We start from the raw sequence: 12445 nt of genomic DNA on the forward strand, positions 1-12445 counted from the left end.
TGCAGGTGTCATTTTGCTAAATATGATAAAAACATGGGTGCTTGAGTACATTTTTATGGCTTTCATCACTGCATTTAAAACGAGCATGTTGGTTTAAATTGAAGTGGTCACATTCTTGCTGTATTTTGAGACACAAATGGCAAGAAAAATTGTTATTTGAGAAGAAAAGCCAATTTTAGTGACCTTACTGTCAGCGGTGATTATTTATTCTTCCACAAAGCTGAATTTGCTATACAACCACATAATGTGATATTAGCTCTTCCTGTCAAGTCTTCACCCAACACATCTGTCAATAAACCACATTTTTCAAGGACACTTTTTTCATTCACCCCAAATGAAATATTACATGAGCAAGAGATGTTAACTTTGTTGTCTTCATCAGTGTGCGACAGCGAGCATTTAGACCGACTGTTCTCAGTTTGCGCACTGATAGACAGCTTTTCAAATGATTTCCACATTCATTTATGCTCCGTCTGTCCTTTGATGCAGAGCATTCTTGATATTAGAAGGCTTTGACTAGACCCTGTGTAATCACATCTCCGAAAAGATTATATCTTTCTTTTGTTCATAAACATTCTTAGGGTTTCCGAAATAACCAAATTTGCCTGAATTGAGATGCTGGCCTCATCTGCTCTGTCACTCTGTAGTTCCCTCCTGCTTTCTGTACCCAGCAGGACACTGGAACGGCTCACCCAGGCTGTCAGTTATCTTTGAGCAGAGCCATGGTAAATATCCTGCATTGATTAAGCAGATTTGCATAGGCAGAGCAGGCCTCGAGGCAAAGAGCTGAATGCTAACCAACATCCACAATGTCACAGGCCCAAAATACCATCTCGCCCTGCAGCTGCAACGGTATTCTGCCATAAGTAGGCAAAGAAACGTAATCAGACTGCTGGCTTTGTGTAGGACGTGGCCTGGAAGTTACCAAGCCATGCCACATTTGCCAGAACAGTTATTTTATACTGCTGAAGATCAGTGATTCTTCCTTTACAGGAACTTTTCTGTCCCTTTAAGCTGCATGTTTTAGTCGTTTTTATTTTTTTATTATTTGTTCCTTGATTTTAAGAATGTTGAAATGTTTAATCTGAATATCTGGAATATCTCGGTTTTGGACTAGTGTTAATTTAGTGTCCATATTCTATTATAGCATTTATTAATATTTTGAATTAGATTTAATTTTAATATTTTCAGTTTTCAGTTTAATTTCAGTTAAAATTTTAGTCATTTTGTTATGTGCTTTTGTCATTTTTTTTTTATGTTTCTATTTAGTTTTAAAGGGGTCCTATTATGCTCTTTTACAAAGTCTTGATTTTGTTTTGGGGGTGTACTAGAACATGCTCTCATGCTTGGTGGTTCGAAAAACGCATTATTTTTCACATAATTTACATTATTAAAATACCTTTCTCCCCAGGCTGGCACAAACGGCTCGATTAGTTCTGGCTTTGATGAAGGTCCACCTTCCGAAAAACAAAATGTCTTGTGATTGGTTAGCTGTCCCAGTGCGCTGTGATTTATATATATATATATACTGTATAGAGACCCTAAAATGACATTAATTATAATATTATACATTATTAAATTAGAGGTTTAGATTGAGATTTGATCATTTTAATTTAGAAACAGACTGGCACTGCAGTAATGTTACCCCCATCCCTGTCTTAGTTTTACAGTCTTGTTTCAAGCCACTTACTGTGTGAACAGCTATTTCACATCATTTTACTCTAAATAAAATCATAACAATCCAGGGATTATTTTTTTCTTGCAGATAGCCCGCTTTTGATGAAGTCCAGTCTTTGGTAACAGTCAAAATGAGTTTATCTCAGAAGGCCTGCTGCTGTCCACAACAATCAAAGGATCAGGACCGCAGAGCTTTAAGCTCTCTCTCTATACCTGGTTGTGAAAGGAAAGGAAAATCCATAAATGTGTCTATTGTGTATGTATACAATGGGGTTCAAAATTCTGAAACACCTAGTGAAAACTGGTGCTTCTGTTTTACATTTCTGTTTATATTTTTATCATTTTAACTTACATCAACAACAAATTGTTAAAATCTGATTTTGCTTCTTTGTATATGCATATATTTGACATTTTCAGTAATTCCGTTTTCAAATTTCAGTCATTTTCAATTTTGTTAACATTTTGACCCAGAGATCTCTGTTCATTTTCCTTGACTTTTATTTTGCACATACATGCTCTTTTTTCCTCATAGCTGCAGTCAGTCCACTCTGATTTCTGTGAATTCACAGACTATTATTGAAGCTCAAGGGTGAAAATACAAGCCTGTCCATAATGACCTGTACCTTGTCAAGGTAGAATAATCAGATTTCACTCTTTGCCTCAGCAGGCAAGCAGACAGCTCACTAAAACTCAATACACAGCAGAGCTGCTCATTTTCACCAGGCCAGACGAATAACAGGTCCAAAGGGCCCTGTCATCTAACGCTATGTAGTCCTCATCCTGTACTGCTATGTAGTCAGCTATTATTCAATATGAAGTGCAAGAAAGCCATAGACTTTAGTCAGAGCAGACACCATATTTAATCTGACATCAACAGAAGTGAGGCTGTGAGAGATGAAGGTCTGTCCAATATGTCGTACTGTTGTGTACGTGGAAGTTTATCGTTCAGTCGATAAAACTGAAATGTCTTTTCACAAGTTTTCATTGGACATAAAACTTTAGAAAATATGAGTTATGAAAACAGTATAATGTACTAAACGTATGTCCCTCTCAGCTTCATTTTAAATCGCTAGTCAAAATACATATATATTGCAATATATTTTCTGCATCATTTTTTGTCATGTTTATTTATTTGTTGTTGTTGTTTGTAAGTGTTTATATAGTTTTTGGTAATTTTTTATTAATTTTTATTATTTTAGTCCAAGTTAAACTAAATGAAAATGAGAAATGTTGCATTTTGCAGAATAATTTTTTTATATTTTATTCCAGTTAACATTTATTTTATTTCAAGTAATGTTTTTTAGTTTTAGTTTTAGTTTTAGTTAGCTATAATAACCCTGAACCTCACAAGCCAATAATTCAATGCAAATAAATATAAAAGTGTCATCGCCACAAGTGAACCTGTATTTAATGTAATCTGGGTCATATTATCTTTTACCTTTTTTACGATGATTTTAAGTAATTTTCTACCAGTTAAGAATCTGTTCAGTTTAGATGCCAAGGTTTGTTGTTGGTCGTTGGTCACATTTTGCTGCAAACAATTTAGTGGTAACAGACTCCACGTAGACTTTATTGAATGACGTTTTTAAAAAAATCTATAAACATTGATAAACTAAATTTTTTTTTTATTTGTAAATAATGCATTGTTCTTTAAATAATGTGTAATTTCCTTAAGACTGAAAATAAATTGAACGGATTTAACCGGGTTTGCTTATCTGTCGGACACCATGAAGCATAACACTCTCGGCTTTGAGAAGAGTGAAGAAACAAGCTAATCTTCCAGGAGTTCAATATTAAGTTCCCGTCACTGTCAGACTGGGCGTGAGAGAGGGAGGGAAAAAGATTAGACTCTTCAGCACAGATGAGGCTTATATGCCACCGAAACACATTCTCGCATTGTTAATATGTGGATTAGGCCATTTTCTCATTCCCAACAGAAGTATCAATGTATGATTCTAAAATGGCATAATGCAGCAGCTCTCCACTGCATTCTCAGCCTTTATCAACACTGAGCTCGTGTTTTTGTGAAAGAGGATATGAAGAGCGGCTTCTGAGATATTCTGACTGATTCCGGGATCTGTACGTACCTGTACGTTAGTCTGCGTGTATCCACAGACATACATATTCAAGGCGGCCATTGTATCAGTAACGTTTTCATACCGAATATCAACCGTGGGTTCTGTTCGGAGCGGTTTATGAGATTAAATGGAAACCTGAAATAATTTCACGTTTTCTCCACAATCAGTCAATTACGTTTCTCATTGCTTTCTGCATCTGTGATATCCTCCTGCTCTTTCAGTCACGAAGATGAGTTGTTTGCCACACTAAATATAAATTCAATGAATAATTTTATATTCACATAGAGCGATATTCCACACCCCGCCAGTGTGAAGCGCCACCTCTGCCCAGCCTGATGTGCATTCGAATGGTTTTTTGCACCATTTTCATACCAAAACTGGGAGAAAAATAAGAAGCTCTTTTTTTCCAGCAAAGTCCACCAAGAATATAGAGGGAAAACATTTTATTATTCCGTCAAACCCAATCATATTTATGACCTTGCGCTTTCACATGGGAGAGTGCTTTCCATTGCTCCCTGTGTTATTTAAAATTTCATAAACCTGGTCTACGACAGTACTTATTTTGCCCCACATTCTAATCTGCTCCTAATAAAGACATGCCAAGCAGAGGGTGTGAAAAACGAGCTCACCGCGGCAGTTGGCATGAGTAAGGGAGAGTGCTGGGGATAAATCAGAGCGGGAGATGTTGGAGACACACAGATAATCTCAGAGTGCCGCTGTGTGTTTGGTGCTCTCCTCTCAGCGGCAGTGATATACAATGATGGGAAATCCATGCAGACTCTCGAAAGGGCGAGATGGAGGTGACTCGTATAAATGTTTGACGTGAGCAGTTTTTCAAAATAAAAGTTTGTAATTAACACCCAAGATGAGCTCAGCAAACTCATTCACTGTCTGTCACCGGTGAATTAATGTTTATTGACAGGGAAATAATGACACTGACTTATGAGCAGACTTACATGAATTGTGTTCCTGCAGAGCTCCTCGGAAAGTTCTGTCATTTATAAAATCCCCTAAATCTCAGACTCACTGCATATTCATTTATTACATTTTGTGGCTAATTTGATTATGCTTTCAGCAGCTAATAAGAGCGTGGTACTCTCAGCTTCATTTAAAGGAATAGGTCTCCCGAAAATGAAAATCCTTTTATTATTCCACCCTCATCTTGTTCTAAATCCATATATTATTTATTAATTTGCTTACATTTTTTTAAAATGTTTATTTATTTTTTGAAAAATAAACTTTGTATAGTTTAGTTCATATGGAAAGTGTTTTATGACTTTTTAGAAAACCTTGCTGGTATCTAATTTATAAAAAATAGTAGATAATGAGAGTAAATAAACAGATATTAAGATATTGTGTGTGTGTGTGTGTGTGTGTGTGTTTATTATTTATTTTTTCATTCATTTATTGTTGTTGTTTTAATGGAAAATCCTCATTACTGTTTATATTTTGTCCTTGTAATGAGCAATAAAATATTACAAAAATATTGACTTATTTATTATTATTGTATTTTTTTATTATTTTTTCAAACTCTATTAAAATAGATACTTTCGGTCTTTATCGGTTTGTCAGAAAGGTTTTTTTAGGCCTTCTTGGATGTTTTTGGTCATGCGCCTTCTTTCATTTTTTTTATGCACACATACCATTTTGTTTTAACATTTTTTTAAAAATTCCATTTGAGTCCACACCACGGATTTTACTTTAAATTGGTGCAGAAAAAATGCATCTGGACTTACAGTATATATTACAAACATTATATAAAAATGCTCTTTTACATTATGGTGGTACAATCTAATGCATTCAAGTCTCTCTTTTGTTTGTCTATTCTCCTGTGTGTGTGTTTCACCGTATTATAGACCACGGATGACATGGTCTCTTCGGCTGAATGCTCCAGTGACGACGAGGACTTTGCTGAGTGCGAAGGACATGCAGGTGGGCTAGGTCAGTTGAATTTTGCTTGCCTCTATGTGGTGGCCTTTCGTTTGCAACTGAGGATCAGATCCTCAAAGCATCGCCTCCCCCCATGGATAGAAAAAGTGTAACTTCCTGTCCAATCCAACCCATGTACACCAATATAGAGACATGGATATACAGTAGTAGGATATCTTAAGAAATAATCTAAACAAAACAGAAATAGGCATGGATCTCTAATGCTTAGTCCATTCAGTAGCCTTGAATCAGAGCTAATCTCAAATCATTCCCCTCAAAACTTTTATTACGAGCTACACTTGGCCATGGGGTTTTCCGAAGTGGTTAACATGGTCACACTGATTACTAATTTTGTCCCCAGTGCCTATTATGAGAGCATACGTACAAAATTAGTACAGAAAAGTGACATGTTCTCTGCATTGATGCTTCAAAATGTATCATACTGAGGTTTATTTGCCATGTGATAGTGGATTGCATTTTGGCACATGATACATTTTGAGACTTTGCTTTCAGCCTTATAGTAGAGTGATATCTATCAGATTAATTGCTGTTGAAGCAGTCTTATCGATTTCTTTCTGTTTCCTCATTTCAAGAGGTTTGATTTAAGTTAACTTGTTGTAATAGAGAACAGATATCATCGAATTTCTGTGTACAAATTTTTGTTTTGTGTCGTTATGCTTATTTTTAACGATATCATTTTGCCTCAGTGTGAACAAGTTGTTCTGCTAATATTTCCAACCCAAATATGAAAAATACAATTCAGTGATTAGAAAAAAAGAGATTGATAGTGAGAAAGAGAAATATTTGAGAGAAGTTGGGTATTGGCTTTTTGTTTTGTTTTTTTACATAATTGTAGCTTTGAGAAAATAGTCTGTCATGTCTTTTGTGAAATATGCTAATTTTTTTATTGCAGTTATAGATAATCGAAATTTAATTCCTTTGCAAATCATGATTCCAGTCAGAGAGGTCAAATGAATCTCGTTATAATTTGAGTAAAACTCTACCACTTACAATAATTGGGTGTTTCTTCAACTTCGGGCACTTTTTATATCCTAGGGGTTGATTTTTATTAAAATGAACAGATATCAACTTTTTTTTTTTCTGTGATATAAAGGTCACGTTAAAACATATTACTAGTCATGGAAAGTTTTTACCATAGCTTCACCATTTATTTTAAATTTGTTTTACGCTTTTCCCAGACGTTCAATCTTAAAAAGATTACTCATGTTAAAATTATTCAATATTAATTTATTAATCTAAACAGAGCAAAATAATAATAAACATCTAAATAATAAATATTTGAATATTTTTTTTAAATTTTTTATTTATATAAATTGAAATAATAAATAATTGTCTACATTTTGTACACAATTATATTTATAGAAGTTTTTATTTATTTTTTAGAATTTTTTTTTTTTTTTTGCACCACAAAATGCTATGAAATGCATTACATTATATGAAAGGTGGTGTTTTAGAAAAATGTCAGAATGTAATTTGGTTACAAATTACTGTAAATAAACTAGCAAAAGTCTGAAAAGTGTGTTTTCCACCAAGTCCACAAAGCCAGATGTTCCCCTAATTGAACAAACCCCCAATTATACATTTTCCATGTTGGAAAAGCGAACCAGCACATAACAAGAAGAACAATGTGCGATCATATCATTTCCAGAGGCCAAAGCCATTTCATGGCCTGTTAGTTTTATCTATTGGCCTGTAATGAGCACACTATCTTTTATCACAGAAATGTGCAACATGTTTATTGTGCTCCATTGGATGAAAATGTATACATTTAAGTTTTCATGCAGACATGACAGGCTAGTTATCTGCTTTGTTTGTCTCAACCTGTTCTCACCCTCTGCAATTCTCTCAAATGTCAATGCCAATTTCTTCCAAATGACATTCATCGGTTTAGCGGTTTGAGAACAATATCCATCTTTCTGGAATCTTTATGTACTCATAAAGAAAGCTATTGGCAGGGTCCCAATCATCCAGTCACGTTTACACAGAAATTCATGCCATTCTAACCTCTACATCAGTTGATGTGTAGCTGCATGAGACATTACCGCTGCAGGGGTGCGTCCTCGTATTCAGAGAGTATTCTGTACCGCATGCGTGGGGTACTTCCCCTTGATTTGTCCTCTTAATTTCATGAGCTTGTTCGTGGTCAGTGTTATTTTTGCTGAAGTCCTCATCTTTTTCCCAGCTATCCAAAAGCAACATTCCTGTCATCTCGCCTCATCTTGTTCCGCATGATATTTTGGTGTTGAAATAGATTTTTCCTTTATTTTTCTCAAGCATCTGTACCATCTGGGCTTGACCTTGAACATTGTCATTTTGATTAACAAAGCAAATAACAGGCAACAAAATCTTTTCTTGCCATCCAAGGAGTTTTTTGAGCTCATGTATTGATGTAAGCTTAAGAAAGTTGTGTTTTAAGAATGACCGACATCCTTGAATGCACTTCACTTCCTCCTCACATGACTGAGCCGGTCTGCATATGAAGTCATTTTAGAATGCAGATGGCATAGAAAGAGTTTTATTGCCACAAACCGTGCGCTTCAATGTCACGCTTTCTCAAGCAGTCATTTGTGGCATGTAATATTGTAGCCGCTAGTCAGAGCCATTTTCCAGACTATTCTCTCATTATTCAGTTGCATGGCGCCATTTTTTGATCTCCATGCATATCCTCATCATCAGACTAACCTGAGTGCTGGACTGTATGTATGAGCTAGTTTCAACAAAGCATCATACCTCAAGCTTATGGTTGCAAAGATTTCCGCTGCATTTCCTGTACCAAATCGTGTTCCTGTCTATCAACTTGATCTTGTCTTGACGTGTTGTCACGTGATTCTGTTCTCTGTTTGTAAAAAATTGTTGGGTTTTCCCCCTTTATCCCTTTTTGGAATTCCATAGGAGGGCTTGTATTGATTAATGATACGCTTCCAAATCATTCCGTACAGCAGTTCTGCTGTATTATTTTCACATTGTTTCTCTGCACACAGATCTCATTATTTTAAAGTTCATGCTTGCATGCAAACCAAAAAAGTTATATTTCTGTTATGTAAAGTTGCGGATATATTTTTAGAAAGCTCTAAATAAACTCCATGCATTTTGTTTATTCTGAAACACTGCTAAATGGGGCTCATTTTAAGTGATTTGGTAGTACAGTATTTCCTTTTGAACAAGACAAAAGGTGAATTTGGAATTGAGGACAAGACACCTCCAGAGACCCAGTTATCTGTTTAACAGAAGCATCTCTCACTCTTATAGTTTATGGTACAGTTTGAATGTGCAGTAAAGGGTCAGTGCAATGTATTTATGTTAAAGTTGCATTACAGATTCTTGTTAGCATGTAGTGTAATACTAATCAGTTCTAAAGGGCAAAGTTCAACATCTTTCCAAAAGATCTTTCGCTGTCTCATATCGAGACTTTTGATGAAATACTGTAATTACGAATAATCAATCAGGAATTAACAAGCTCCAGTTTTGCTTTGCAGTGATAGAAATTTTTATGTCTGCTAAACAAAAAAAAAACAAAAAAAACTTCAGCTTGGCACGAATGAATGAAGAATGAGATGGGTCATTCCTGTAATGCAGTACCTTTTAAACTCTGTAACCTTGTAATTTAAAAATTATTTCTACTTAAGGGCATGGCAGACGTTCAGAAATATGGTCAAGCTCAACAAATCAGAAAAAAATAACAGGATGCCTTACAGAATGGAAATAAAAGTAATTTTTTAGAGAAGGAATTGAGAGTTTTTGAAAAGAGTTTACTATATCATCCATTATATTACAATTAAATATAAGGTCAGTAAGATTTTAAAGAAAGAAATTAATACTTATAATCAACAAATATGACAGTGAAGAAATGTATAATGTTACAAAAGATTTCTAAATGCTGTTCTTTCTATTCAGAATCAATCAGAAGAAAATGTATCACAGTTTCCACAAAAATATTAAGCAGCACAACTGTTTGACTTTTGATGAAATACTGTAATTACGAATAATCAATCAGGAATTAACAAGCTCCAGTTTTGCTTTGCAGTGATAGAAATTTTTATGTCTGCTAAACAAACAAAAAAAAACTAAAAACTTCAGCTTGGCACGAATGAATGAAGAATGAGATGGGTCATTCCTGTAATGCAGTACCTTTTAAACTCTGTAACCTTGTAATTTAAAAAATAATTTCTACTTAAGGGCATGGCAGACGTTCAGAAATATGGTCAAGCTCAACAAATCAGAAAAAAATAACAGGATGCCTTACAGAATGGAAATAAAAGTAATTTTTTAGAGAAGGAATTGAGAGTTTTTGAAAAGAGTTTACTATATCATCCATTATATTACAATTAAATATAAGGTCAGTAAGATTTTAAAGAAAGAAATTAATACTTATAATCAACAAATATGACAGTGAAGAAATGTATAATGTTACAAAAGATTTCTAAATGCTGTTCTTTCTATTCAGAATCAATCAGAAGAAAATGTATCACAGTTTCCACAAAAATATTAAGCAGCACAACTGTTTTCAGCATTGATAATAATAAGAACTGTTTCTTGAGCACCATAAACTGCATAGTAAGAATGACTCAAGAAACATTTTGTCATTCTTTGCTCACCTTCATGTTGTTTAAAACCAGTATTAAAAAACAAAATTACAAATATTTTTTTCTTAAAAGTGGTCCATACAACTTGTACACTATACTCCAAGCCTTCTGAAGCCATACAATATCGTTTTCTGTATTAAACAGATCAAAATTTGAGACATTATAACTAAATATGGCTCCTATGCAGTATATCTGAAATATGCTGTCTCTGAATTGCATTTGTGCATTGACTGTAAAACTAGTGTACTAGGACTCATTACTCTTCCTTATATGAACACCAGATGGCATTATATGCTATACTCATGATTTTAGATTCACACAATACTAAGAAATTCCCAAAGGATGCATATGTAATGAGCTGGATTTTATTTATTCACCTGATTCAAGCAGATATCTACTTTTTAAGAATAAGTGTAGCTTGTTTTGTCATGCTGATTTGACAGAGGTGAGCGTCTTTTTAGACTCAAAAGCAATTAGATGCCGTTGGAAGGCAGGAAATGAATAAAAAACGGTAGAACAAAGGGAAGAATGGTTCAGATTAGAGAGCAGTATTGTATGGCCCCATCCTGTGCCAAGAGAGAGGGAGTTGCTTTTATCACAGGCCTGCAGGTGGCCGTTCAGCATTGGAGCTCCTGTTTAATTACCTATCCATAGTGCGACCAGAGATAAGACCACACCAGACACCCGACATTGAGATACACCTCTTGTGTTAGAAGAGATTTGAATAGTCTCACTCTGCAAATAATACTTGATGCGTTACTGTGTTTGCATTCTAATGGGACGCCTTACTGCACAGATGTACACTCTTGTCAGGTGACGTCAGTCAGTTTTATTGAAAAAATTTACCAAGGTCTTTATGTGTAGATGCACATTGTAGCATTATTAACAGAATGTGTGTAATGTAATTAGATGAAACAAGTCAATCTGGCGGTGTACTAAAAACATTTGCAGCCTTGAACACTGAAGGATTGTTTTATATATTATTAAGAACCTTATAACTTCATTTATCACTGCTTTCCCTACGATAGTAGTCATTGTGTGGTTTTATTGTATTTAATTATTTTTGAAAGAAATGTATTTGTTATTTTCTATTAGAAGGGACATTATAGATTTTAGATGATTAGATTATGTTCTAATTTAGAATCTCATAATTTAATACCGTTTGCCCTAAAGCTTTCAGAGAGTTTATTTCTATTTTCTATAGAAGTCATCTATTTTGAACCCTCTTGTGGAATTCCTCAATCAATACTCTGCTGCTTTTGAACCAAAGTCTGTGGGTACCGACCATGATTATGGATCTTTCTTTATGAGATTTAATGACTTTACCAGTATAAAAAACAAGGAATCTGTTCTGTATATTCCAGCAATGTGCCAGACAAACATCTGTGACCTACAGGCCCTGGTTTAAAGGCTTCTTTGACCTCGCTTAACCTTTGATGTGTGATTTGACCCTCAGCTTGCTGTGTTGTTCGTCTACTCTCCCTAAATGCAACTTACTTTACGCATGCGTCAACATCTTGCAGTAAAAAAAAAACTTAACCCATTTTCAGCCAATTTTCCTCTCTCTTTGACATACATCCAGACTGCACGCCTGTTACATGTTTAAGACTAACAATGACAGATATATTTGTCTTTGGGTCACATGACAGAGGACGCAGTTGTCTGTTAAACTGTCCCTCTCGATTGTGTCTGTTTTATAGTTTGTGCATCTGGTTGTAGTGTGTGAAAATTAGAATTGCTTTGTTCTTTCGTCTCTGGGAATTTTGTCGTTTTAGTTTACACACTCAAATCAATTTCATTTTTTGTTGGTTGTTGGTTGAATTTTTTGGGTTCAAAATTAGTGGTGAAATTTGAACTAGATGTGAATATCAAATCACAATTATCATTAATTTGATGACGTGTTTTGATTTTTGGTCTTCTTTTTTAGATTTGGAACTAATTCAATGAAAATTCCATGTGCCTCCAGTGATAAATCATTGAAATCGTTTTAAAATGACAAGAATAACATCAAGAACAAAATTGTATCTCAAATGCAAAAACAACCCAATTTGATTTTAAAAATAAAAAAATAAATAATCGAAAAGGCACATGATGGTCAATGAAAAGGTTCCAGATCTTGATGCACTTCTTGTTTTTTTTTTTTTTTTTTTTTTTTTT

At 34.5% G+C, this 12445-nt stretch overlaps 1 protein-coding gene across 1 annotated transcript in view; it reads left to right on the plus strand.

Annotated features, from left to right (window-relative positions):
- Positions 1-12445, plus strand: part of LOC107751785 (neurexin-3a) — a 307078-nt gene that overhangs the window by 281754 nt on the left and 12879 nt on the right. The window contains exon 23 of the mRNA XM_016567557.1: positions 5612-5696. Coding sequence (XP_016423043.1) covers positions 5612-5696 — 85 coding nt within the window. The remainder of the gene's footprint in view (positions 1-5611; positions 5697-12445) is intronic.

This window comes from Sinocyclocheilus rhinocerous, unplaced genomic scaffold (assembly GCF_001515625.1).
Source record: "Sinocyclocheilus rhinocerous isolate Xijiao unplaced genomic scaffold, SAMN03320098_v1.1 scaffold993, whole genome shotgun sequence".
Taxonomy (NCBI): Eukaryota; Metazoa; Chordata; class Actinopteri; order Cypriniformes; family Cyprinidae; genus Sinocyclocheilus; species Sinocyclocheilus rhinocerous.